At 42.3% G+C, this 24,264-nt stretch overlaps 2 protein-coding genes across 4 annotated transcripts in view; one reads left to right on the top strand and one right to left on the bottom strand.

The window, feature by feature from the left end:
- The window catches only part of LOC134215393 (BTB/POZ domain-containing protein Tiwaz), a 228,959-nt gene extending 214,103 nt beyond the window's left edge, over positions 1-14,856 (top strand). For 2 of the 3 annotated variants that reach the window (XM_062694595.1, XM_062694594.1), the window contains 3 exons: positions 12,927-13,319; positions 13,717-13,922; positions 13,993-14,856. In XM_062694595.1, coding sequence (XP_062550579.1) covers positions 12,946-13,319; positions 13,717-13,922; positions 13,993-14,423 — 1,011 coding nt within the window. In that variant the 5' untranslated portion in view covers positions 12,927-12,945 and the 3' untranslated portion in view covers positions 14,424-14,856. Of the gene's footprint in view, positions 1-7,594; positions 7,696-12,926; positions 13,320-13,716; positions 13,923-13,992 lie in introns of those variants that run through there. The other variant, XM_062694597.1, reaches the window with a different exon arrangement.
- Positions 14,857-20,737: 5,881 nt separating this feature from the next.
- LOC134215389 (acrosin-like) lies at positions 20,738-22,929 on the bottom strand. The gene is made up of 4 exons (XM_062694592.1): positions 22,771-22,929; positions 21,710-22,712; positions 21,487-21,656; positions 20,738-21,426 (listed from the first exon to the last, which is right to left on the bottom strand). The coding sequence occupies exons 1-4, from the start codon at positions 22,844-22,846 to the stop codon at positions 20,945-20,947; spliced, it is 1,731 nt and encodes a 576-aa protein (XP_062550576.1). The 5' UTR covers positions 22,847-22,929; the 3' UTR covers positions 20,738-20,944.
- Between the last annotated feature and the right edge of the window lie 1,335 nt (positions 22,930-24,264).

Here is a 24,264-nt window from a genome sequence, read left to right as displayed (position 1 = left end):
TTCTATCAAAATTTGTGTTTTCTAGTAATCTTATCTAAGCTTTCGGTAGGTACAACTATGTTGTACGAGAAAAGCAAAACAATTTATGAAGATTAAAAAACCGCTTTGTGTACAAAACGTGTAAGTCAACGCCTCTAGTACTCCTCATGCATCACATGTACACAAAAACATTCCGACATCACCTATGCTCAGGGATTGAATCCAAAAAGAACTTATGATCTCCTTTTACATATACGATATGTAGCATAACGTGAGAGACTTTTTTCGCAAGCTGCCATGATAAAGAAATGAGAACAAAGCAAGAACCATCGCTTCTCTGTGGGGGCTGCCTATTCGATTCTGTTTTTTCGCACTTGTATACAAGTTTAACAAATTTGTTATCATGGCTTGTCATGATTCGGAACAGTTTTTGCCTTTCTTCTATCGATGTTCGTTAACTATCGAGAGCGATTTCTGAAAACCCTGGCTTTGCCACAACAGTCCTTTTTCCAGGGCAGCGGAAGCATCCACGGTGGATGGACGTATGAATTACAACTGCGGGGTAGCTGTGAAGCTCAGAAGCTCAAAGCATCCCGCAAAGGCTTCGTGCCGCGATCCGAAATGTGCAGGGGTAAGGATGGGAGCACCTTGACGGACGAACGTGTGGTGATCGAAAGGTGGAAGCAGCACTACGAGGAACATTTGAATGGCGCTGAGAGTACAGGCAGCGAAAGTCAAGGCAGCGGAGGAGATGACTACGTCAGGTCTGCGGACGATGGAAGCCAACTAGCCCCCACCTTGAGGGAAGTTAAGGGCGCCATTCAATAGCTAAAGACCAATAAAGCAGCTGGTAAGGATGGTATCTGAGCTCATTAAGATGGGCCCAGAAAAGCTGGCCACTTGCCTGCACAAACTGATAGTCAGAATCTGGGAAACCGAACAGCTACCGGAGGAGTGGAAGGAAGGGGTTAATTGCCCCATCTACAAGAAAGGCGACAATCTGGAGTGTGAGAACTTTCGAGCGATCACTATCCTTAAAGCCGCTTACAAAATGCTATCCCAAATCATCTTCCGACTTCTGTCACCATTAGTGAATGAGTTCGTGGAAAGTTATTAAGCCGGCTTCATTGACGGCCGCTTTACAACGGACCAGATCTTTACTGTACGGCAAATCCATTAAAAATGCCGTTAATACCAGGTCCCAACGCACCATCTGTTCGTTGATTTCAAGGCGGCATACGACCGTATGTGGTCTATACAGCTATGGAAAATTATGGACGAGAACAGCTTCCCTGGGAAGCTTACCAGACTGATCAAAGCAACGGTGGATGGTGTGCAAAACTGTGTGAAGATTTCGGGCGAACACTCCAGTTCGTTCGAATCGTGCTGGGGGCTAAGACAAGGTGATGGACTTTCGTGCCTGTTGTTCAACATTGCGCTATAAGGTGTCATGCGGAAAGCCGGATGTAACAGCCGGGGTACAATTTTCTACAGATCCAGTCAATTTATTTGTTTCGCGGATGATATGGACATTTTCGGCCGTACATTTGCAAAGGTGGCAGAGCTGTACTCCCGCCTGAAACGCGAAGCAAAATTTGGACTGGTGGTGAACGCGTCAAAGACAATATACATGCTTGTGGCGGACCCGAGCGCGACAGGGCCCACCTGGGAAGCAGTGTTACGATAGACGGGCACGGGGATACCTTCGAGGTGGTCGAGGAATTCGTCTACCTCGGATCCTTGCTAACGGCTGATAACAATGTTAGTCGTGAAATACGAAGGCGCATCATCTGTGAAAGTCGGGCCTACTACGGGCTCCAGAAGAAACTGCGGTCAAAAAAGATTCGCCACCGCACCTAATGTGTCATGTACAAGACGTTAATAAGACCGGTTGTCCTCTACGGACACGAAACATGGACAATGCAAGCACTCGGAGTATTCGACAGACGGGTGCTTAGGACCATCTTTGGTGGTGTGCAAAAAGAGGCGGCGAAGAATGAACCACGAGTTCGCCCAGCTCTACGGCAAACCCAGTATCCAGAAGGTAGCTAAAGCTGGAAGGGTACGATGGGCATGACATGTTGCAAGAATGCCGGACAGCAACCCTGCAAAGATGGTGTTCGCTTCCGATCCGGCAGGTACGAGACGGTGTGGAGCGCAGCGAGCGAGATGGGCAGACCAGGTGCAAAACGACTTGGCGAGCGTGGGGCGTATTCGAGGATGGAGAGCTGCGGCCTCGAACCGTGTATTGTGGCGTCAAATTGTTGATTCAGTTTTATCTGTTTAGATTTAGACTAAATATATGAAATAAATGAACATACGCTAGCGCCGTCAAACGGATGAATCCCCAACTAATCTAATCTTCAACTGGAAGGTCTTATTGTTACGAAGGAAATGGCATTACGAACTAAAGAGCAGCTAGGCGCAGCTACTCTTGAAGATGGCTAGAAAGATATTCGATCTGCCATTGGAAGTACCGCAGCAGCTGCACTAGGCACTGGGCCTACCGAGCAAAAACAAACGACTGATATGACGGTGAATGTAAGCAGTTAGGAACGAGAAACGATACAAACGGGCGCAGAATAGATAAAATACGATTTTTCTGAGGAAAAGGCGTCATCAGGAAGATCGACACCATAAAGAGACGGTGCAACTGTACCTCGCTTATGACGCACGAATGTTCTATAAGAAGCTGAACCATAAAGGCAACGTGCCCCAGTCCGATATGTGTTATGACAAAAATTGAAACCTTCTTACCAACGAGCGTGAGGTGATCCAAAGGTAATGGCAGGACATGCGTCTTACGGTTCTGAATCTCCAGGAAATCCAGGAGGAAATCGACGGGCTAAAAAGCAAATAGTCCCTGGGGTTGACCAACTATCAGGAGAGCTGTTTAAACATGGTGGTGCGTTACTGGCTAGAGCGCTACACTGGGTAATTACAAAGATTTCGAGGGATGAGGTTCTGCCGCAGGAGTGCATGGAAGTAAGCTGGATTGTAGCAACGACTGCGCAATCACATTCATAGGCGAACGCTCTACTTTAACTCTCTAGGCTCAGATTTTATTTTTAAAACAATATACTTACAATCATTATAAGTTCATCAAAAAATATAAAATGAATTGGGTTTCTAAAAAAGTTTTGGATAAATGAGTGACATTTTACAACACTTCCTGGTCCAATTTAGAACAAAAAAGTTAAACGGAATCAACTTTATGCAAAAACACATACGACCTTTTCAAAAATAACTGAAGAATCTTTTTTTCGATGTGTGGCAAATGATCAGTTATGCTATTTCCATTGACGGCGGAGCCTGAGGTGAAGCACCACTTGTCGCAAGCACACTATAGTTCTCAAAGACAACGTTGTTACACCAAGTGATGCCCTATTAAATACCAACGGTTGGCGCTGCCAGTGCCTATTCTGAACGCAAATTCGAAGTTTCAGTTTCAATCAACGATTTTCAAGTTGTGTCGATTGACTATTTGACGAATGCGTCTATTGGTTTTACATGTGAATTAGTCGAGGAACATGGGCAGAGCTTCTCTCGTTTCATCTGAAACGAAAAAATGCTTTAAATAAAACATTTCAATTGTAAAATAATTAAGTCTGCATATTCGAATAACTATCACATTTATTGCTATATACTAAGTAAGATTGGCATTGTATTGAGTGAAACTTGCGAAGATTAGTTGCGCATTGATTTATTTGTGCATTTTCAATGGTTCTGGTAAAGCGTGATGTAACATCCAGCCATATTTTAGTACTGAACTAAATATTATCAGTCTATTCCTGCACTAAATATTATCAGTCTATTTCTGCACCATTCAGCAAAGAAGTTCAAGTTTATGCATCTGTAATGGCGCCTAGCTGATAACAGCTATCAAGCTCGAAGGAGTTCACTATTCCACTAGTTCTTCACTACACTTTTCTTTAAAAAGTCGCATTGAAAGGTTATAGTTCTGATTGTGATAGTTTTATCGCGCAATCTGGTTTTGTCTACTTCGAAACAAGCTACCATTATTCCTAACATCCTTACATTAAATTCGGGTTTTAAGCGAACCGTCATGTACAAAAGGCAAACCATCCGACTCATTTTTTAAAAAGAAATTACAGAAATTACATAAACTTACGAAAAAAAAAATCCTTGGAGGGACTCGAACCCTCAACCTCCTACATTCTAGTTAGGCATGATAACCCCTATACGACAAGACCACTTAAAGGTCCAGTTTACGGAAAAGCCATCAGAATCCGAGTTACCAACCTCCACCGCGGTTAGCTCCACCGCAGTAAAGAGTTTGTTAGGTGTTCGTATGATCCGACATGCACGTGCCGCAGTTGTAGCAGTCCGTTATTATTTCCAATATAAAAGCTATCTGAATTAAAATTTCAGAGGCCTGAAAAACGCTCACTATCACTTCCAAAGACTAACATGAATTATTGAATGAATGAAGTGAATACAAATTTCAATCCCTAATAAGTGCGTACATATTGTACTCACTCGTTTAGAAAATCGTGCCAAATCGTAAGTACTAAGCAATATAGCTGAGCTTGTTATCGAATTGATATTCAATAACAAAAAAATACAATGATTTGTTCTATGTTCTGATTTTTATTCGCTTTTTGTGAGAACTTTTACATTGAATCAAATTAACAAGCAAACTTACACAGTAAGCAAACCTCATGAATCGTATATTGCAGCGCCTAGTCGAATCTTCCAATTAAAAGTGATTGTCCATCCATTGGTAGACATTTCATCTACGAAAAAGAACAAATGCAACTTATTTTTCTTTTGTTGATAGGTCAATCAATTCGATAAATGGAATTTATCTAAGATAAACTAAAATATAATATAAATTATATCTTGAACAATTTCAGGCAACACGGTTTGTCGAATATTAGAAGTTCCAAGGAATAGCTAATGAAAATTATTAATTCTTCGAATTGGTTGAGTTTTGATTTTTTTTTATCTAATCAAATTAAACTTAAATGTAAATAAAATAATAAAATCAAGTTTAAATTGAATTGAATTTAAAATTCGATAAAAATAAAAATTAAGTGAAATTAAAACAAACTAAACTCAATAATAACAAATAAGAATAAACATTCAATTGACATAAGACGAGTTTGTACAATCCCATTGAATTCCACCACTTAATTGTATCTTGACAGATACGTGTTTCGACCTCAACAGTAAGGCCGTCTTCAGTGTCTCGTACTTGACTCGACTCAGGAAGACTTTGGAAGAAAAAATAGCTGTAAACGGTATTGATCAGATATCCGGATAGAAGCTGGCGACTTCGTGGCGACACGCAGTGGAGTCGGACCTGAGGACCCGGATCCTGGAAACTGGAGGAACATCGCCCAAGTAGGCGGGCACAGGGAATTAGTAATCGTGAGAAATTTGATAGAACAGTTGAAAAGCAGACCAAATTCCGTTAGAATGTAGATGCATTGAAGAAAAAGTTTTTGTTGTTCAGAATTAGGCGAACCTCTACAGTCTCTAAAATCCTTCATATTTTGTTTAATATATCCAATCTACAGTAATCATTTCGTTTTATTCTGATGCCCTACCTAATAAATTACATCATATGAGAAAATTACTTCCAGTCACACAGGGATTATTCAATACGTCTCATGAAGCAGACAACAATAAATTTTTCTTTTGACGCATTTGATGTTGGATAGAATTCTCATCATTAGGACTTGCCGTTTGTTGTCGGTATCGGAACAGACTGAGCGAGATAAGAAATGATTCATATTACAACAGCTATATAGGAAACTATTTGTCATGGAATCACGATTTCCGTTGAAATCTGCCAATTAATGATAAAATATGCTGGATAACATGACAGATTTTACAGAATTCAACACGTTCGTACTTTATTTTCCAATTGGCAATGTCTTATAAACGAGCCTGTCATCCGTGTGCGGTCCCGGCACTCTCCCACACTGACTGGTATCAACCGGCGCGGGACGCGGCGGCGTGCAATGGAATGCTCTCTAACCGTCGGCGAAACGAACCAAAGCGAGGAGATGCCAGCTTTGAACTTTATGCATATGCCCCCACGTCAACCTCAGTCGCGTTTCTTCACGTCGTCGAAGCCAACACAGCACAGCACCTTCCCGCTGAACACATTCTCATTAAAACACATTTTTCGCGTCACGAGTTTCGAGCAAGGTACCCCGCGGCCACTTATCTGGTACGGGGTCCCTCTGGGGGTACAATTAATCTTAAAAATAAAACCGAAAAAAGGAAAACCATGACACGGGCACAACCTACCCCTTGTCTCATTTTCCCACTGGCTCGGGTTCATACTCTTGATGGTGGATCATTTCAAACCCCAACGCCGCAACCGCTCGCAGCTCTAGGCGGCCGACTCAGGACAAGCGTCATGTTTCTGTGCCGCTGTTGTAGCTCGGCTCTGCCTAAAACTCCGACCCGAGCTGCGTGGTTCCGTTTCTCGACCGGGAAGATGTTGGACTGGAGGCGCTCGAGGATATTCGCGAGTTACAGTCTTTTCGGCGCAGTCACACACAAACATATATCCTATTATATGATGCCAGGCCGTTGCGGATTTCGAAATAAAACCTTGACAGAAAATTAACTCGGTGCGAAGCATAACTTGCATATGTAGGGCACAGCAAACAGATCGAGATTTTTTCGAAGGCTGTTGTCGAATTATTTTCTGCTCAGATTGGTGGGCTGCCGCTGGTATGTACGAGGAAATCAAGTGAACGCAATGCACTCCACTAGAAATGCCAATTCCGATAAACAAACAGAAATTATTAAAAGAATAATATAAATTCACCAAACTGTGTTGATGCTTGAATAAAAGCAATAACAAAACATTGTACAGTGGCTCCACAAAATATTCGTCTAGCTATAATTTTTTAGTAAAATACATATAAAAATTAGGCTTGATAGAAGCGGTATCATAAAACTTTCTTCTAAATTTGATAGAAAACTTATCAGTATATGATTATTATCTAAAAACGAAAAGAAATTTCAATTACTTTTGTTGTCATGTAGAAAACATCTCACTTCCCTCAATTTCGCTCGCTTAAAAAGTATTCGTCTATTTAAAAAGAAGTCGCGTGAAACACGAGTATAACAGTTGTATTCGCTTGTAGTGACAGTAGCACACTCTTCTAGTGGTGTCTAGCAACATATTTTCAATACTCAATGACAAATTAAACATTGTTATTGTTTTGATTGATCTTGGCGCGGAAAATAGAGGCGCCATGGGTTTGAAAAGTAAAGAAATTAGTACCAAAGAAAGGAAACTCATCCTAGGTCTACATAATTAGTGCAAGTTGACTTACGAGAGTGCAAGAATTGTGGGTAGACCGCAATGAGCATAAATAGAAGGTGAGGAAGAAGACCAAATGCAAGTGTATTAGTGGATGATGAAAAATGTAAACAACAAATGGTGACGTACATATTTGCACGGCTTCTTATGGGAGCTCGTTCGAATGTAGTAGTGAAAGATTTTTCGCCACACACAAAAGGCACGCACACAATATATATGGATTTCCATACCTTAGTATTTATTTCGACCATTCAATCGGCGATTGATAGCAACAGCGCCACAAAAACCTTTCAAAAGAAATAACGCAGTGCAGTGGTCGTTCGCGAGGGAAAACTGATCACGTTGAGCGATTTATTATACGGAAAGTTAAAAAAATCTTATAACCAGTGTACCCATGTAGGCAAGTGAGTAAGAGAGAAGAGGTGCTAAGATATGAATAAATACAAACAAAAATACCTGTAAAAGGTATAGTTATAATGGGCAAGTATCATGGGGAAAAATTCAAGTGAGCCATCAAATTATCAAAAACGGCTCGATTTCACCAAAAAAATATCGCTAGAAGAAGGAGTACTTTCGGAATCAAGTTATATTACCTGACGAATGCAAGTAAGCATATTTGGATCAAATGGCCGATGTATGATATGGCGAAAAATGAATACTGAGGTACAGCCGCAGAACCTCTTTTCAGCAGTAAAGCATGATGGGGGCTTCGTCATGATCTGGGAGGTTCATGAGCGCAGCCGGTGTGGGAAAATTTCATATTATTGAAGGAATTATGGATCACAAAATGTTCACCCGCATTTTGAAGCAAAACTCCAGAACTGAACTCCAGAGCTCAAAAATTAGGCTTACAGGGAGTATACATCTTTCCGCATGATAATTACCCCAAGTACACAGCCCGAAATACTAAACTGTAGCTACCCTATAACACCCCAATCAACTCAAAACGCCTCCACAGAGCCCAGATATGAAACCAATTGAGCACCGTTGAAAAGTGCTGGACGACAAAATTCGTAAAAGTCACATTACCAACAACAACAAATTTAAATTAGCATTGAAAGAAGGGTTGGAGAAAATCCCGTCCCCGTCACGGTTAATTTGGTCAGTTCCATGTCAGAAAGACTACAAGCCCAATGTAAATAAATACTAAGGTATGGAAATCCATATATTGTGTGCGTGCCTTTTGTGTGTGGTGAAAAATCTTTCACTACTACATTCGAACGAGCTCCCATAAGAAGCCGTGCAAATATGTACGTCACCATTTGTTGTTTACATTTTTCATCATCCACTAATACACTTGCATTTGGTCTTCTTCCTCACCTTCTATTTATGCTCATTGCTACAAGCCGTCATAGATACACAGGGGGATCCAACTAAATAATGAATTTCATTCTAAAACTATTGTTTCCATTTGAAAAGTGCGCCAAACATGAGTAGACGAATACTTTTTGAGCCCATATTTAATGAATTGTTATGTTTTGTTACACTTGCTTCTGTTATTATTTTGTTTTTCTATTTAATTTTTAATAATAAAGATTAATTGATTAATGTGCTACACAATGTAATCGATAGTTTAACTTTTTTGAGCTTACTAGATTCGATCTTTGACATTTTCTGGAAAACACACAGCTAGACGAATACTTTTTGGACTCACTGTACATTGTTTCCTTGACCTGACAAAAAGTGTAAAAATACAAGTAGATTGGAATTTCTGCAATCAAATTCCCAGACAGGCATGAAATTTTGAGATAGAATTCGATTTGAAAGCGAGAGGAGGGAAATTTTTGTGACGATATCATCCTTATATAAGAAATTCGGTTCCTTCATAGCTTATGTTAAATAACGGAATTCATTGGCCAGGTACATACATGTAGGTAGAGAAGAATAATCGTTAACGCACTTGCAGCACAAAATGGCTCAACACATAACATTTGTCATAAAATCATATGAACAATAGATGATCCCTAATTGAATTCTCTTAAGTTGAATAAGCTTTTGAATTGGGGGCTCGCTTATTGGGGCAAAATCCAATTCAAAAGCAGCTCAATGCTAAAATGTGATGTCGAAACCGCGTTGACGTATCATTTTTGCTTTTGGCGAGATCAAACCTTCCTTTCTTCAGTGCAGAAAGTAAACAACATCAATGGTTTTTAAAACGACCTGGCCCAATTAGCGAACGGTGCATTCGCTAATTGGTGTGAGGTCGTGCCCCGAACGATCACTGTATATAGACGAGGAACAGGAAAAAATAAATTTAGGCTCTTACGTCTTTTTCAAATGTTGGTCTAGATAATCAGCAAAACAGAATGACCATATTGTCCTTGTATTTTTCACTAAAATTAAGAATGAAGGGGTTGGTCTATATACAGTGTTGACCCAATTTTGTCACTCCCCGATTTTATGACATTTTCGACCCGATTCTATATTATCACGTTTTCGACCCGACCTTGCAACCCAAAAAAAAGTTTGAAATTGAAGTCGTTTTTTTTTTTATTTTTGTAAATAATACCTTAATCAACAACGATTTTCATGAAATAACTTTAACCGCCTATCGTTTGTTATATAAAATTAATTTTAAAAAAAGGACAAAATTTTTTTTTTCTTGTTTTGTCACATGTATGCACTATTTTATCACCTGAAATTCATCATAGGGGTGATAAAATGGTTTAGGGTCATTTGGCCGAAAGGGTCATTTAGCCGAACGCCATTTGGCCGAAAGGGTCATTTAGCCGAACACCATTTGGCCGAATGCCGTTTGGCCGAATAGTTGAAATACGCTTTCTTACGCAGTGAGAAGTGAGTAGTGAGAAGCAAGAAAGAAGAAGGAAGAAGGAAGAAAGAAGAAGGTAGAAATAAGAAGGAAGAAGGAAAAACGAAGAAAGAAGAAGGAAGAAGGAAGATGGAAGAAGGAAAAAGGAAGAAGAAAGAAGAAGGAAAGAAGAAGAAAAAAGGAAGTAAGAAGAAGGAAGAAGGAAGAAGGAAGAAGGAAGAAAAAAGAAGGAAGAAGGAAGATGGCAGAAGGAAGAAAGAAGAAAGAAGAACGAGGAAGGAAGAAAGGAAGGAAGAAGGAAGGAGAAAGAAGGAAGAAGAGGAAAGAAGGACAAAAAAAGCAGTAAGAAGGAAGAAGAAAGACGGAAGAAAGAAGAAGAAAGAAGGAAGAGGAAGAAGAAAGAAGAAAGAAGAAAGAAGGAAGAAGGAAGAAAGAAGCAATAAGAAGTAAGAAGGAAGAAAAAAACGAAGAAGGAAGAAGGAGGAAGGAAGACGTAAGACGAAAGAAGAAAGAAGGGAGAAGGAAGAAGAAAGAAGGAAGAAGAAAGAAGGAAGAAGGAAGAAGGAAGAAAGAAGAAGGAAGAAGGAAGATGCAAGAAGGAAGATGAAAGAAGGAAGAAGGAAGAAGGAAGACGAAAGAAAGAAGAAGGAAGACGGAAGAAGGAAGAAGGAAAAGGAAAGAAAAAAACTAAGAAAAAAAGAAGAGGAAAGAAGGACGAAGAAAGTAGAAAGAAGGAAGAAGGAAGAAGAAAGAAGGAAAAACGAAGAAAGAAGAAGGAAGAAGAGAAAAGAAGAAGGAAGAAGAGAAAAAGAAGAAGGAAGAAGATAGAAGGAAGAAGAAAAAAGGAAGACAAAAGAAGGAAGAAGGAAGGAGGAAGGAGGAAGAAGGAAGAGGGAAGAGGGAAGAAGGAAGAAGGAAAAACTAAGGAAGAAAGAAGAGGAAAGAAGGACGAAGAAAGCAGAAAGAAGGAAGAAGGGAGAAAAAAGAAGGAAGAAAGAAGCAGGAAGAAAGAAGAAGGAAGAAAGAAGAAGGAAGAAGGAAGAAGGAAGGAAGAAGAAGGAAGAAGGAAGAAGGAATGAGGAGGAAGGAAGAAAGAAGGAAGGAGGAAGAAGGAATAAGGAGGAAGGAAGAAAGAAGGACTACTCGTGAACTGAGGTCATTTTTTTAACTATTCGGCCAAACGGCATTAGGCCAAACGACCCGTTCGGCCAAACGGCATTCGGCCAAATGGCGTTCGGCCAAACGGCATTCGACCAAACAGCATTCGGCCAAACGGCATTCGGCCAAATGGCCTGACACCGATAAAATCGGGATATTACTGTGGAAAGGTGAGACGAAGTGCGACGGGTCAGCTTTTCTCCTGTTCGGGTGTGCCACTGCGACTAGTTAAAAGATCTATTGTAGCGTTACCCGTATCCTTAGTGTTTAGGTGCATGTCGAATTACTCCATTACTAATGATAAGCAATGCAGTATCAGACGGCTCTGCTAGTATTATTATACAACTCTTCACATTGATTCTTGTTAAAAGGCACCCATTTTGTTAAGTTTCAATACATTATTTACCAAAACACGGGGATTATCTTCAGTCCTTTATTTTGTATTACTTTCCCTCTCGCAAGAAAATGATTGCCCAAATCAACTAATGAAAACGACATCATCATTTTTTATAATTTAGTAATCTTGAGCTCGCAACCATAAAATTATAAATTCTTTCCTTAAATCAATCACGAGTACTTAAGATCTCCAATTCAACATGAAGCAATAATCAATCCGTAGAACTGTAAAATAAGAATTGCAAAAGTTTATTTTCGGGCAAAAATGTAAAATAAAACAAGTGAGGATTCCATTATTATCCTGGCTCCAATCCGCAAAGAACAAAAAAATATTGTGCGACGAGACGAGATGTTCTCTCATTAGCCCAGCAATCGTAGGAATTTTTTTATAGAGCACATTTATTTCCGTTTGCATGTTGCGGGTCTGTTAACACGCCGTACGCAGAAGCAATATGTCACTCACTTAACTGAAAACGTTGTTATCACAAGTCACAAGTCATGCGTGAGGTTTTTTTTTTTTAAACTGGACAAATTTGTAGTGAGCGACGCAGCCGACTAACATCGGAAAACATTGAGGAAAATATATATGTATGCCAAAATTCACATTGATAAAATTGTAAAGATTTAAAATGAAATCGAAGAATAAACGGCTACACCTACCTAGTATTTTATTTTTTTTTAAATTGGTTTCTTGTTAATGATATTGAATATAGTTGAATATGCAAGATATAAAACTAGGCTAGGCTTTTTTCATTTGAAAGAAATATCTTCTACAGTAATTTGGCCGTTCCAATCTGAACACTTTTCAATTTAAACTTCGTTAATCTGTAATTCGTTAAAATTAAAATGGAGCACGGAGCACGAAATTAAGCAAAACAACAAAAAATTCCACTAGCAATGAGTTATATATCAAGAAGTTACTAGAAGTTCAAATTAAAAATGAACTCCGATAATTTGAATGATGCATCGCCCAAACCAACGGGGCTTCATAGTTCTTTTGAATGAAGTAATGAGCCGTTCAAATGTGTCGGCTCATTTAAGTTCAGAGCAGCTAATCGGAATGAACCGTTATGCCCATCACTACCACGAATTGCTGATCTTTGCATGCATTGAGCGAATATAAACACATTTTTAGCTGAAAGGATTTAGTAAAATTTATGAAAATGGTTGGAAAAGCAATCTCAAAGTGAAATTCAAAGTAACATTTAACTTTCGACTTCACATTCAGCGAATATTCATGTTCGTATCCAATCTTCTCAAACCTATTTCCTAAATGCAATTTTTTCTTCTCCCATTTTCCATCCCACGCAGGCGAAAATGTAACAGCGATATGGAACGGGAACGTGATCGAGATCGTGACCGTGAGCGAGCGGAGCGCGCATCGGTCGGAGGAGAGCGCGACGTGAAGCCCTCGCTGGAGCCGCGAGACCTTTCGGCAACGAGGCTGTTTTCCGCGACGCAGATCAAAATTAGCACTTCCCCCACCACGTCACCGACGATTTCCAACTCGTCCTCGCCGACACCGACGCCACCGATACCGGCCGTCTCGCCCGCAGTCTCCGGCGTGGGCAGCGGGTACCATCACTCGAACCACAAGCAGATTACGGGCATTCCGTGCGTGGCCGCCGCCTCCAAGTACACAGCCCCGGTGCACATCGATGTCGGCGGCACGATCTACACCAGCTCGCTGGAAACGTTGACAAAGTAAGTTGACCTTCGCCTGGGCAATGATAAGTTGTACGGTTTGTCTGTGGTGACGTGCTTGCCACGTCCTGTCACACATTCTATGTTCCTTCATGAAATATTTCTATGGAAACAGAACCTTCTCCGGGTTTACTTCTTTTAAGGTTTTTTTTATTAATCAAATCGAAAGGAATGCTAAAAATATTTTTTTCAGATGCTTAAGTAAAACAATCGCAACAAAAAATTTTATAGTCATGTCATGAAAATTGTGTGACACATTTGCAGACCGTCACCTTGACATTAAAATTCTGTCCCTTTTTACTTGCAGAAAATAAAAATTCTTGCTGATTCATCCTTAATCCAGTCAATATTCAGAGTCATAATTAACTAATTGTTCATCGTTCATCTGTTTTTTCAGATATCCAGACTCTCGGCTCGCAAAGCTCTTCAACGGCTGCATCCCTATTGTTTTGGACTCGCTCAAGCAGCACTACTTCATCGACCGCGACGGGGGCATGTTTCGGCACATTCTGAACTTCATGCGCAACTCAAAGCTCCTGGTCGCGGACGATTTTCCTAATCTCGATCTTCTCCTAGAGGAAGCCAAATATTTCGATATTGTTCGTGAGTACTAGCTGCATTATGAACCACCCGTTTTCAATGCCATAATAACAGAATCGAATCTTTCTTCCAGCTATGATCAAACAAATTGAGCAGATAAAAAAGGAACGAACACGCAGTGGGAATGGACTGTCCCCGTTTGGGAGTAGCCGGCAGAGAAGTAAATCGGCCTGCCCACAGGATTCGACCCACGATGTAGTGGCTCTGCACATTTCTCCGGATTTGGGCGAAAGGATTTTGATCTCAGCTGAACGAGCCATTCTGGACGAAGTGTTCCCCGAGACCAACCAGGCCATCCTGGATGCCCGGACTGGCGCTGCATGGAATCAGTTCGACGGCAGACAAGTCATCCGGTTTCCCCTGAATGGATACTGCAAGCTGAACTCGATTCAGGTGTTAACGCGTCTCTTGAATGCGGGATTCAACGTAGAGGCAAGCACCGGGGGAGGCGTCGAGACGCAGCAGTTCTCCGAGTATTTACTCATCCGCAAAAGTTCAATGTGATAATCTAAGTTAAACTACTAGAAAGAAAGTAAGTAAGAGGTAGAAAGTGAAATGCTCAATGGATCTTTCAAACTGAATTAAATGTTTGAAACATGTTTTAGCTAACTTTTAGCGAGCTGCGCTTATTTTTATTTATTCTTACATGTAACAGTCGAATGAGTCGACCAACATGGAAACGAAATGAACTATGTCCATTTTAATGTAGTATCAAAGTGAACTATACGATCGTCATAGGAAACTGATAAACAGTGGAAAACAGTTGTTTAATCAAGAAACTCTTCACTATTAACGTGCATAAATAAGGCATCTAATTGAGAATTAGTGTAATTAGAAAATTCAAAAAGAAGTGAGCTGAGAATATGATCACACTTTATGTTACCTCTTTTAAGTAAGTGACATTGGCACGAAACTAATAAAAAATCTTCATCTCTTAGTGGAATATTTTAATCATTTCGAAACAGTCCAACATGTGGAATCTATCATACTGTCAGACGAAATCACGCTTTACAATAGCAAACAGAACAGAACGTAGATATTTGAGCTGAGTCTTGTCGAATATTTCCATTAAATTTTCTTTCCAAAATTGAATGATCACATATTGCGCCTTACATGAACCACATAATTCTGGGAACTTCTTCAATACGATCCAATCCTCACCTAGTCGTTCTGTATCTGCGCTCCACGCCGTCTTGTACCTGCTGGATCGGAAGCGAACACTGCAGGGTTGCTATCCGGAATTCTTGCAACATGCCCTACTCATCGTACCCTTCCGGCTTCAGCAACTAGATACTGGGTTCGCCATAGAGCTGGGCGTGCTCGTGATACATCCTTCGCTGCCACACACCGTCTTCTTGCACACCGTCAAGATGGTCCTAATCACCCGTCTCTCGAGTATGGTCAAACCCAGCAAACATTGGAAGCTGATAGAGCGCTTATTCAACCAAAAATAGTCTTAAAGTCAAAAATAGTTTCATGTTCGTAGAGGACTACCGATCTTATGAGCGTTTTGTACATGACACATTGGGTGCGGGTGTGAATTTTTTTTGACCGCCCGTAGTAGGTCCAACTTCCACAGATGATGCGCCTTCGTATCTCACGACTAACATTGTTATCAGCCGTTAGCAAGGATCCAAGGTAGACGATTTCCTCGACCATCTCGAAGGAATCTCCGTCTCCGTCTACCGTAACATTGTTTCCCAGGCGGGCCCTGTCATGCTCGGTTCCACCCACAAGCATGTACTTTGTCTTTGTCCATGTCATCCGCGAAAAAAACTATATTGACTGGATCTGTTGAAAATTTAGTCACAGGCGCAATTCGAACGAACTGAAGTGCTTTCCCGAACTCTTCACACCGTTTTGCACACCATTTACTGTTGTTTTCACTAGTCTTGTAAACTTCCCAGGGAAGCTGTTCTCTTCCATAATTTTCCATATATTTTCGCGGTCTATACTGACGTATGCCGCCTTGAACTCGATGAACAGATAGTGCCTTTGGACCTGGTATGTATTCACGGCATTTTTGAAGGATTTGCCGTACATTGAAGATCTGGTCCGTTGTCGAGCGGCCTTCAACCAAGCCGGCTTGATAACTTCCCATAAACTTTATCATTATTGCTGACAGACAACGGAAAATTATCTGGGATATCACTTTTCAGGTGGCATTAAGGATGGTAATCACTCGAAAGTTCTGACACCTCAGCTCGTCGCCTATCTCGTAAATGGGGCATATGACCCCTTCTTTGCACTCCTCCAGAAGCTGTCCAGCTTCCCCGATTCTGACAATCAGTTTGTGCAGGCAAGTGGTCAGCTTTTCCGAGCCCATATTGATGAGCTCAGCTCCGATATCATTCTTACCAGCGGCTTAATTGGTCTTTAGCTGTTGTATAACATCCTGAACTCCCCTCAAGGTGGGGCTGATTGGCTTCCATCGTCCACTGAACTGACGTAGTCATCTCCTCCGCTGCCTTGACTTTCACATCTTGTACTCTCAGCGCCATTTAGGCATTCCTCGTAGTGCTGCTTCCACCTTTCGATCGCCACACGTTCGTCCGTCAAGATGCTCCCATCTCGGTTTGCAGCACGAAAACTTTGCGGGATGCGTTGAGCTTCTGATAGAACTTGTGAATTTCTTGAGAACAGCACAGAGCTGTTCCATCTCCTCGCACTCCGCCACTTTCAGACGGCCCCTGAAAAAGGCGAGTCTGCTGTCTCCGCTTGCGTCTATAGCGTTCCATGTTCTGCCAGATTCCTTGCTGCAGCGCGAGCACTCGAGTTGTATACTTCTCCTCCAGAATTTGTCTGCACTCTTCGTCGATCCAATCGTTTCGCCGACTTCGTCCCACATACCCGACGTTGTACACCGATGCGTCGCCAATGGCTGCTTCAACTGTATTCCAGCAGTCCTCAAGAGGGGGCCCATCGAGCTGCCTCTCTTCCGGCAATGCTGCCTCGAGATGCTGTGCGTATGCAGTGGCGTTGCTTCAGTCGCTCTAGGTCAGTCGCTTCAGTCGCTCTAGGTCGTAACGCGGCTGTCGAACATTGTTGATGACGGATAGTTTTGGGCGCAGTTAAACCATCATCAGATAGTGGTCAGAGTCGATGTTAGTGCCACGATATGTGATGACGTCGATTTTGTCGAAGATGTGCCGTCCATCAATTAGAACACAGTCGATTTGTGATTCTGTCTGCAGTAATGATCTCCAGGTGTACCGATACGGAAGGCTGTGTTAAAAGTGTGTGCTGCTAATGGCCATATTTTTGGAGGTGATGAAATCAATTAGTCGTAGGCCTTTTTTTCGTTCGCCAGCCGGTGAGCGCTGAACTTCCCAATAGTCGGTCTAAACTCCTCCTCTTGGCCAACCTGAGCGTTCAAATCTCCTATGATGATTTTGACGTCGTGATTTGGGCAACTGTCGTACTCACGTTCCAGCTGCGCGTAGAATGCGTCCTCATCATCATCAGTGCTTCCGAAGCTTCATTATGCTGAAGTTGAAGAACCGGCCTTTGATCCTCAACCTACACATTCTCTCATTGATCGGCCACCACCCGATCACGCGCCTGTTCCCAGTTCGTGAGTTGCCGCAACTCCAGTGGATGGTATGATTACCTCTTGTAACGTTTTGGCGGGGGAGTCATCCAAAGAAACATTATAAAATGAAAAACACTGCACAATAATCGAACTTCGGAAGCCTCCTATGAAGAGGTTCGGAAGCCTCCTGCACAATAATCGAAGCTCGGAAGCCTCCTATTAAGAGTTCGGAAGCCTCCTTTCAAGAGGCTCGGAAGCCTCCTTTCAAGAGGCTCGGAAGCCTCCTTTCAAGAGGCTCGGAAGCCTCCTTTCAAGAGGCTCGGAAGCCTCCTTTCAAGAGGCTCTGAAGCCTCCTTTCAAGAGGCTCTGAAGCCTCCTTTCAAGAGGCTCGGAAGCCTCCTTTCAAGAGGCTCCCTACCCTCCTTTCAAGAGGCTCAGAAGCCTCCTTTCAAGAGGCTCAGAAGCCTCCTTCAAGAGGCCTGGAAGCATCCTTTCAAGAGGCTCAGAAGCCTCCTTTCAAGAGGCTCAGAAGCCTCCTTTCAAGAGGCCTCAGGCCTCCTTTCAAGAGGCTCAGAAGCCTCCTTTCAAGAGGCCTCAAGCCTCCTTCAAGAGGCCCGGAAGCCTCCTTTCAAGAGGCTCAGAAGCCTCCTTTCAAGAGGCCTCAGGCCTCCTTTCAAGAGGCTCGGAAGCCTCCTTTCAAGAGGCCTGAGCCTCCTTTCAAGAGGCTCAAGCCTCCTTTCAAGAGGCCTCAGAAGCCTCCTTCAAGAGGCTCAGGAAGCCTCCTTTCAAGAGGCTCAGAGCCTCCTTTCAAGAGGCCTGGAAGCCTCCTTCAAGAGGCCTGGAAGCCTCCTTCAAGAGGCCTCCTTCAAGAGGCCTGGAAGCCTCCTTCAAGAGGCTCAGGAAGCCTCCTTTCAAGAGGCTCAGGCCTCCTTTCAAGAGGCTCGAGCCTCCTTTCAAGAGGCCTCCAGCCTCCTTTCAAGAGGCCTGGAAGCCTCCTTTCAAGAGGCTCAGCCTCCTTTCAAGAGGCCCGGAAGCCTCCTTTCAAGAGGCTCAGAAGCCTCCTTTCAAGAGGCTCAGGAAGCCTCCTTTCAAGAGGCTCAGAAGCCTCCTTTCAAGAGGCCTGGAAGCCTCCTTTCAAGAGGCTCGAGCCTCCTTTCAAGAGGCCTGGAAGCCTCCTTTCAAGAGGCCTGAAAGCCTCCTTTCAAGAGGCCTGAAAGCCTCCTTTCAAGAGGCTCAGAAGCCTCCTTCAAGAGGCCTGGAAGCCTCCTTTCAAGAGGCCTGGAAGCCTCCTTTCAAGAGGCCTCGAGCCTCCTTTCAAGAGGCCCTCAGCCTCCTTTCAAGAGGCCTGGAAGCCTCCTTCAAGAGGCTCAGCCTCCTTCAAGAGGCTCAGAAGCCTCCTTTCAAGAGGCTCAGGAAGCCTCCTTTCAAGAGGCCTGGAAGCCTCCTTCAAGAGGCTCAGAAGCCTCCTTTCAAGAGGCTCCAGCCTCCTTTCAAGAGGCCTGGAAGCCTCCTTTCAAGAGGCTCAGGCCTCCTTTCAAGAGGCCTGGCTCAGGCCTCCTTTCAAGAGGCTCAGAAGCCTCCTTTCAAGAGGCCTCAAGCCTCCTTTCAAGAGGCCTGGAAGCCTCCTTTCAAGAGGCCTGGAAGCCTCCTTTCAAGAGGCCTGGAAGCCTCCTTTCAAGAGGCTCAGAAGCCTCCTTTCAAGAGGCCTGAAGCCTCCTTTCAAGAGGCTCAGAAGCCTCCTTTCAAGAGGCCTGAAGCCTCCTTTCAAGAGGCTCAAGCCTCCTTTCAAGAGGCTCGAAGCCTCCTTTCAAGAGGCTCAAGCCTCATTTCAAGAGGCTCGGAAGCCTCCTTTCAAGAGGCTCGGAAGCCTCCTTTCAAGAGGCTCGGAAGCCTCCTTTCAAGAGGCTCGGAAGCCTCCTTTCAAGAGGCTCGGAAGCCTCCTTTCAAGATTTTTTTCGATTGCTGCATGCATTCAAATGAACGCAAATTAATGTGAATTTTTTTTCCTATTTCGTTTATTTGGTAGGCTCAGGCGTGTATAGCACTTTACGGAGCCATTGTTCTTTGTGATATATACAATCAATATCATTTTATTATACGGTTAGTAAGAGGGGGGGGGTAGAAGCTAGCGTACTCGTGGTGACTCGAGGTTAGTTTACAATGTTTAAGGATGGACGGGGCTTAGGATTTGGGATCAGAAACTTTCAGCTTCTCATCCGGGCATTTGGCATCAGTGACGATGTGGCGTGTCGTCGTGCTCGAGGAATGGTTCGACTGGGAGCATCTTCCGGATGGCAAGAGCTATGGAGCTCTACGGAACAAAAAGGCAGAGACAGAACAAAAAAAACTTTTAAAAAAAGAAAAAAAAGAACAAAGTACATATTAGATTTTGATGTCAGAAGCACAAAGAAAACTATAAATGGCCTGCATATAGACAACATCACGATCTCCCAAAACACCTCGAACTTCCCTGAAGGATTGTTTACCTCGTGCCACAAGGGTATCCAATAATTGCTCTCTGGAGTCGTCATTTTCCGAGCAGGACCAAACTACGTGATCGATGTCATCATAATCAGCTCCGCACCTACATAAGTTGCTATCGACAAGGTTTATTCTGTACAGATGTGCGTTTAGTGAATAGTGATTAGACATAAGTCTCGACATCACGCGAATGAAGCCTCGACTTAAGTCCTCACCTCTGAACCACGCGCGCTAGAAACTTTTGGAACTATAGAAAATAGCCACCGTCCAAGTTCGTTGTGTGTCCAATTTTTTTGCCAACTATGAAGAGTACTCTGACGGACTAATGGGAAAAACTCGTTGCTCGAGTATTGTCTATCATAAACTTCACCTTCCTGTGCGCCCACCTTTGCCAGCCAGTCTGCCTTCTCATTGCCGTAGATTGAGCAGTGAGATGGGACCCAAACAAAGGTAATCTTGAATGATCTTTCGACCAAAACACGCATCTGCTCTCTTATGTTTGTAAGAAAGTAAGATGCGTGCTTAACAGGTTTCATCGACCGGAGTGCCCCGATAGAACTATGACTATCCGAAATTAATGTGAATTGATGGAAATAACTGAATCTTTCTACCTAAAGCGCAGTTCTCTTATATGTTTTTCTTGTTACTTTTATGTGTTTTCTGGTTTTATAATACACGAGAAAGGCACCATCATCGCTAGGTGGATTATTATGGTTTTTTTATATTCTCCACAAAACAATATACACGGGCTGTGGTCTATTTTTTGTGTATTCCATGTTTTTAGATAGCAGCTGCTGGTAAAAATGCAGAAATGTATTGCTATTTGACTAAAGTAGAACTAAATTGTAACGCATTGGATGTGTTTCATAAAAATAGTTTATGAAATCATGGATTACATTTATGGTATATTTTCAAATTTGAATCAGAACTTAGTTAATTTATATTCTGTATTATATTTTTATTTCATAACTCATCGTAAATCACTTGTTGGCTTGCAGTTGCAATTCAAATGTCATCCCAACCTACCAACGGCACTGGTTCGAGTATGCTTCTCCACCATGCGTTTTATCCACGGTCCCATACCAACAACATCGCTGTAAACTTCGCTCATCTGTGCAATGCAGTCTGCGGAACCGAACGATCGCATCCCGAAAAGGTAGGTGTAGGTGTTTATACCGTCGTGTTTCGTATAGAACAGCGGTGCTCCCGATATGGGTATCTTGCAATGCTTTTCCTCGCTGTACTCACAACTGTGTGTTCCATCGGATTGCACAATGTCGGATATATCACAGTGCTGGAAACAATTGAGCCGATCATGTTCCGTGATGTTGATTAGCTGCTTTTTGTACTGAGTGCTGCAGAAGTTGAACCGAATCGATCTCATGAGGGTTGATTTTAGCGCTTTTGGGTGGCTGTCACGGCGATACCACGCCGCCAAATTAAAGTACGGCGAATGTTCATATAAGGACGGTAAGCACACTGGACGTGTGTTATCTGAAAAGAGAACATTTTACTGTTTCAGTTGTTCAAATCGCCCGGGTGGTTTACACTTACTTCCAATCTTCACTTGCTTGGCCAAATGCAATATACTGACATCGTAGCCATATTTTTCAAAGTCGAACCGACCATCCATAAAAACTTCAGAAACCCTAACGGTTTGAAAGTTGTAATCTGAACTCAGAGGGTTGGGGCCGATCAGTTCTTCGCCGAGAATCACATGTAGTCTAAAAATGCCAGACATTATTATAAGCTCCGCTCAAAATGCAAATGCACTTACAATTTCCTATCAGGTTTGTGGTAGACACACCTCGCAGGCGCGAGCACGAATTCCGGGTGAATTAGTACAGCGTGACAATCACTCACGTTTATTTCGTTCCGATACGAGTAATACAAATGGGCAACCCACGGATGGCGTTCCGAATGCACAAACTTGTTGTGTCTCACATTAGTTTCATCATAATGTCCCATTCCGCATTGCTTCAAGCCCAACAGGTTATGGCGTTCCGGGTCGGCGTGTCGTTCGATCCACTTTCGGTAGTACGTGACGTCCATAAACAGAACATCTTTCTTGGGGTCACAAAGGTATCGGGTGTCCTGCGTAGGGGTTCCTTGATTGACGATTCCTCGTATGTGCCAAGTTCTATCGATGAGGAAAAACATCCCTCCACCACTGTCTCCCTTGCAAACACTTGCTCCTCCTCGATTGCCTGCGCAGTAATTTCTACCTTTTGCCAACAAAGGTTGGAACGATTTGGTATGCTCAGCACAGCTTTCAAAGCCGATTAATGATAAACTGGTTTCTCTTAGAAGGTGAGAAAAGGTCCCGTTCACCGAAAGACCCCACCCGACCACAATTCCTTGGTCTTGGCGTTGCGCAATCGACTCCAAAGTGGGACCTCCGTCAGGCCACAAGCAGATTGGCGCCACGTGAAAATTGAACCGAATTATTGATTTCACTTTTAGCAATGCCACATCGTTCATCCGCGTACGTACATTATAAAGTGGATAACGAATGATTTCCGCCACTTCGTGCTGCTGTGCATCATCGCCGAAGAACCGCAAATCTCTACATCCGCTTACAATAGCCAGTTCATCCGGTTGCAGGGGAGTCCTGCCATCGCGGAATGTTGCATGAGCAGCCGTCAGAACAAACCACTCGTTGATGATCGACCCCCCGGCAATGTAATCCATAGATTTATTGTAAAGGGCCACATGCCAAGGCCATATGCTGACCAATCCGTCGGCAGTACGCTCGAATCTGTGTGCGCCACATTTCACATCTATAGGAAAACAATCGAAATTGAAAAAAAAGCAAAATACAGAATTTCATAAAATTACCTTGGGTTGCCGCTTGCACATTAGGGTAAGAAAGAACGAAAATCAGTGCAAACACAGCACTTGTTATCAAGTGCATTGCGAAAAATGATTTAGAATTAAATAGTTAGAAGGAAACAAATTGCTGATATGGCTGGCTGCCAAGCATGGTCAGGTCAAACAAACTGCAATCTCATTATCAATTATCAATGAGAGAATGTTACATGGAACTATATTATTCATATGCATTTGGCATCAATACCAATCCTTAACCGACAATAAATTTGAATAATCCCTCTTGCGTAGTGTAACCAGGCGCACTCTTTTTAGAGTACAAAAAATGTGTACTCTTCTATTCGTATAAATAAGGTAAAATGTACTCTTTCAATATTTCAACATATGAAGAAGGGAGTAATGGACTTAACGGACCATTACAGGAAAATGAAAGAGGAAGAAGAGAAAAAGACACTAGCGCATGTGACGTGTCAGCGGCGAGAAAAATTTGCTACGGTATGATCATTAGACCGATCCCCACCAAAGGAGACATCTCGCAGAGAAACTTCTGATACTTCTTCGGAATAATTTGTAACATTATATCCAATGTTTTCGGCTGCGTAGATTTTATTGTTAAACAATTGAGCAAAATAAATAAACGAACTGGTAAAAAAAATATTTCAACATCAAAAAAATATTAATACAAATTTTGTCACTTTTTCTTCAATCCGAATACTGAATTATGAGTTTGGAGAAGGTCTGACTAACTATTGCTTAAATAAGTACTCTTTTTATTATCAAATATACTACAATACATACATTTCCCTGGTGAATATTTAAAACCGTCAGTATCATAAACAGCGACAACTTCGTCATTGCAGATCTACTATACAACAACGCTCAAATTCAAATGTCAATCTTTTGTGTGTAGTTTTCACGCGAGTTCATGGAAACAGTCTCCGATCACGATTTGTTTCGTTTTTCATGATAATAACTATGGTAAATGTTTCTATTGTACGTATATAAAAGTTATATCAGCATTTAGAAGTTATAACAGAAGGAAATTTCGGAGTTTAATGCCACACCTGTCGAATCGGAATTAAGCTACTCGGTATGTAACAACAAAATGGTTTCCATTCAAAACAAAATGGAAGGATTTTACAACATCGTGAATCCAAAAAAACACCAGTCGAATATTTAAGCAGTTGGGTTTCCCAACATAATGGATAAGTTATTCATGAAACAAAACTCTCCCCTCGAACTGAAAGTACTTGCTGCCGAGGTGTCATTGGCCTACCACGTCGTTCAGCACAACCAAAGCTACCTCAGCTAATCGATAAGCTGCTCAGGAAACTATTCTGAAATTATATTTGCTGGGCAAATGTATTGTATTTTCTGGAGACAAAAACAATACAAAATTTGGTGGCGTTAAGCAAACGGGAAAAGACATCGTGTTTTATCATCTGAATAATGCGACGAACCATGATATTGTTGATATTGGCTGCCCTGCTTACTAACTTGATA

This window comes from Armigeres subalbatus, chromosome 2 (genome assembly GCF_024139115.2).
Source record: "Armigeres subalbatus isolate Guangzhou_Male chromosome 2, GZ_Asu_2, whole genome shotgun sequence".
Classification (NCBI taxonomy): domain Eukaryota; kingdom Metazoa; phylum Arthropoda; class Insecta; order Diptera; family Culicidae; genus Armigeres; species Armigeres subalbatus.
The sequence above is the reverse complement of the archived record's forward strand: the minus strand, read 5'-3'. Positions and strand labels throughout refer to the sequence as shown.

Coding starts and splice junctions, on each gene's coding strand:
- LOC134215389 (XM_062694592.1), bottom strand. CDS start 22,846: ATGCACTTGATAACAAGTGCTGTGTTTGCACTGATTTTCGTTCTTTCT. Junction 21,657..21,709: donor CACAAACCTGATAGGAAATT/GTAAGTGCATTT, acceptor TGGCATTTTTAG/ACTACATGTGATTCTCGGCG. Junction 21,427..21,486: donor CAAGCAAGTGAAGATTGGAA/GTAAGTGTAAAC, acceptor TTCTCTTTTCAG/ATAACACACGTCCAGTGTGC.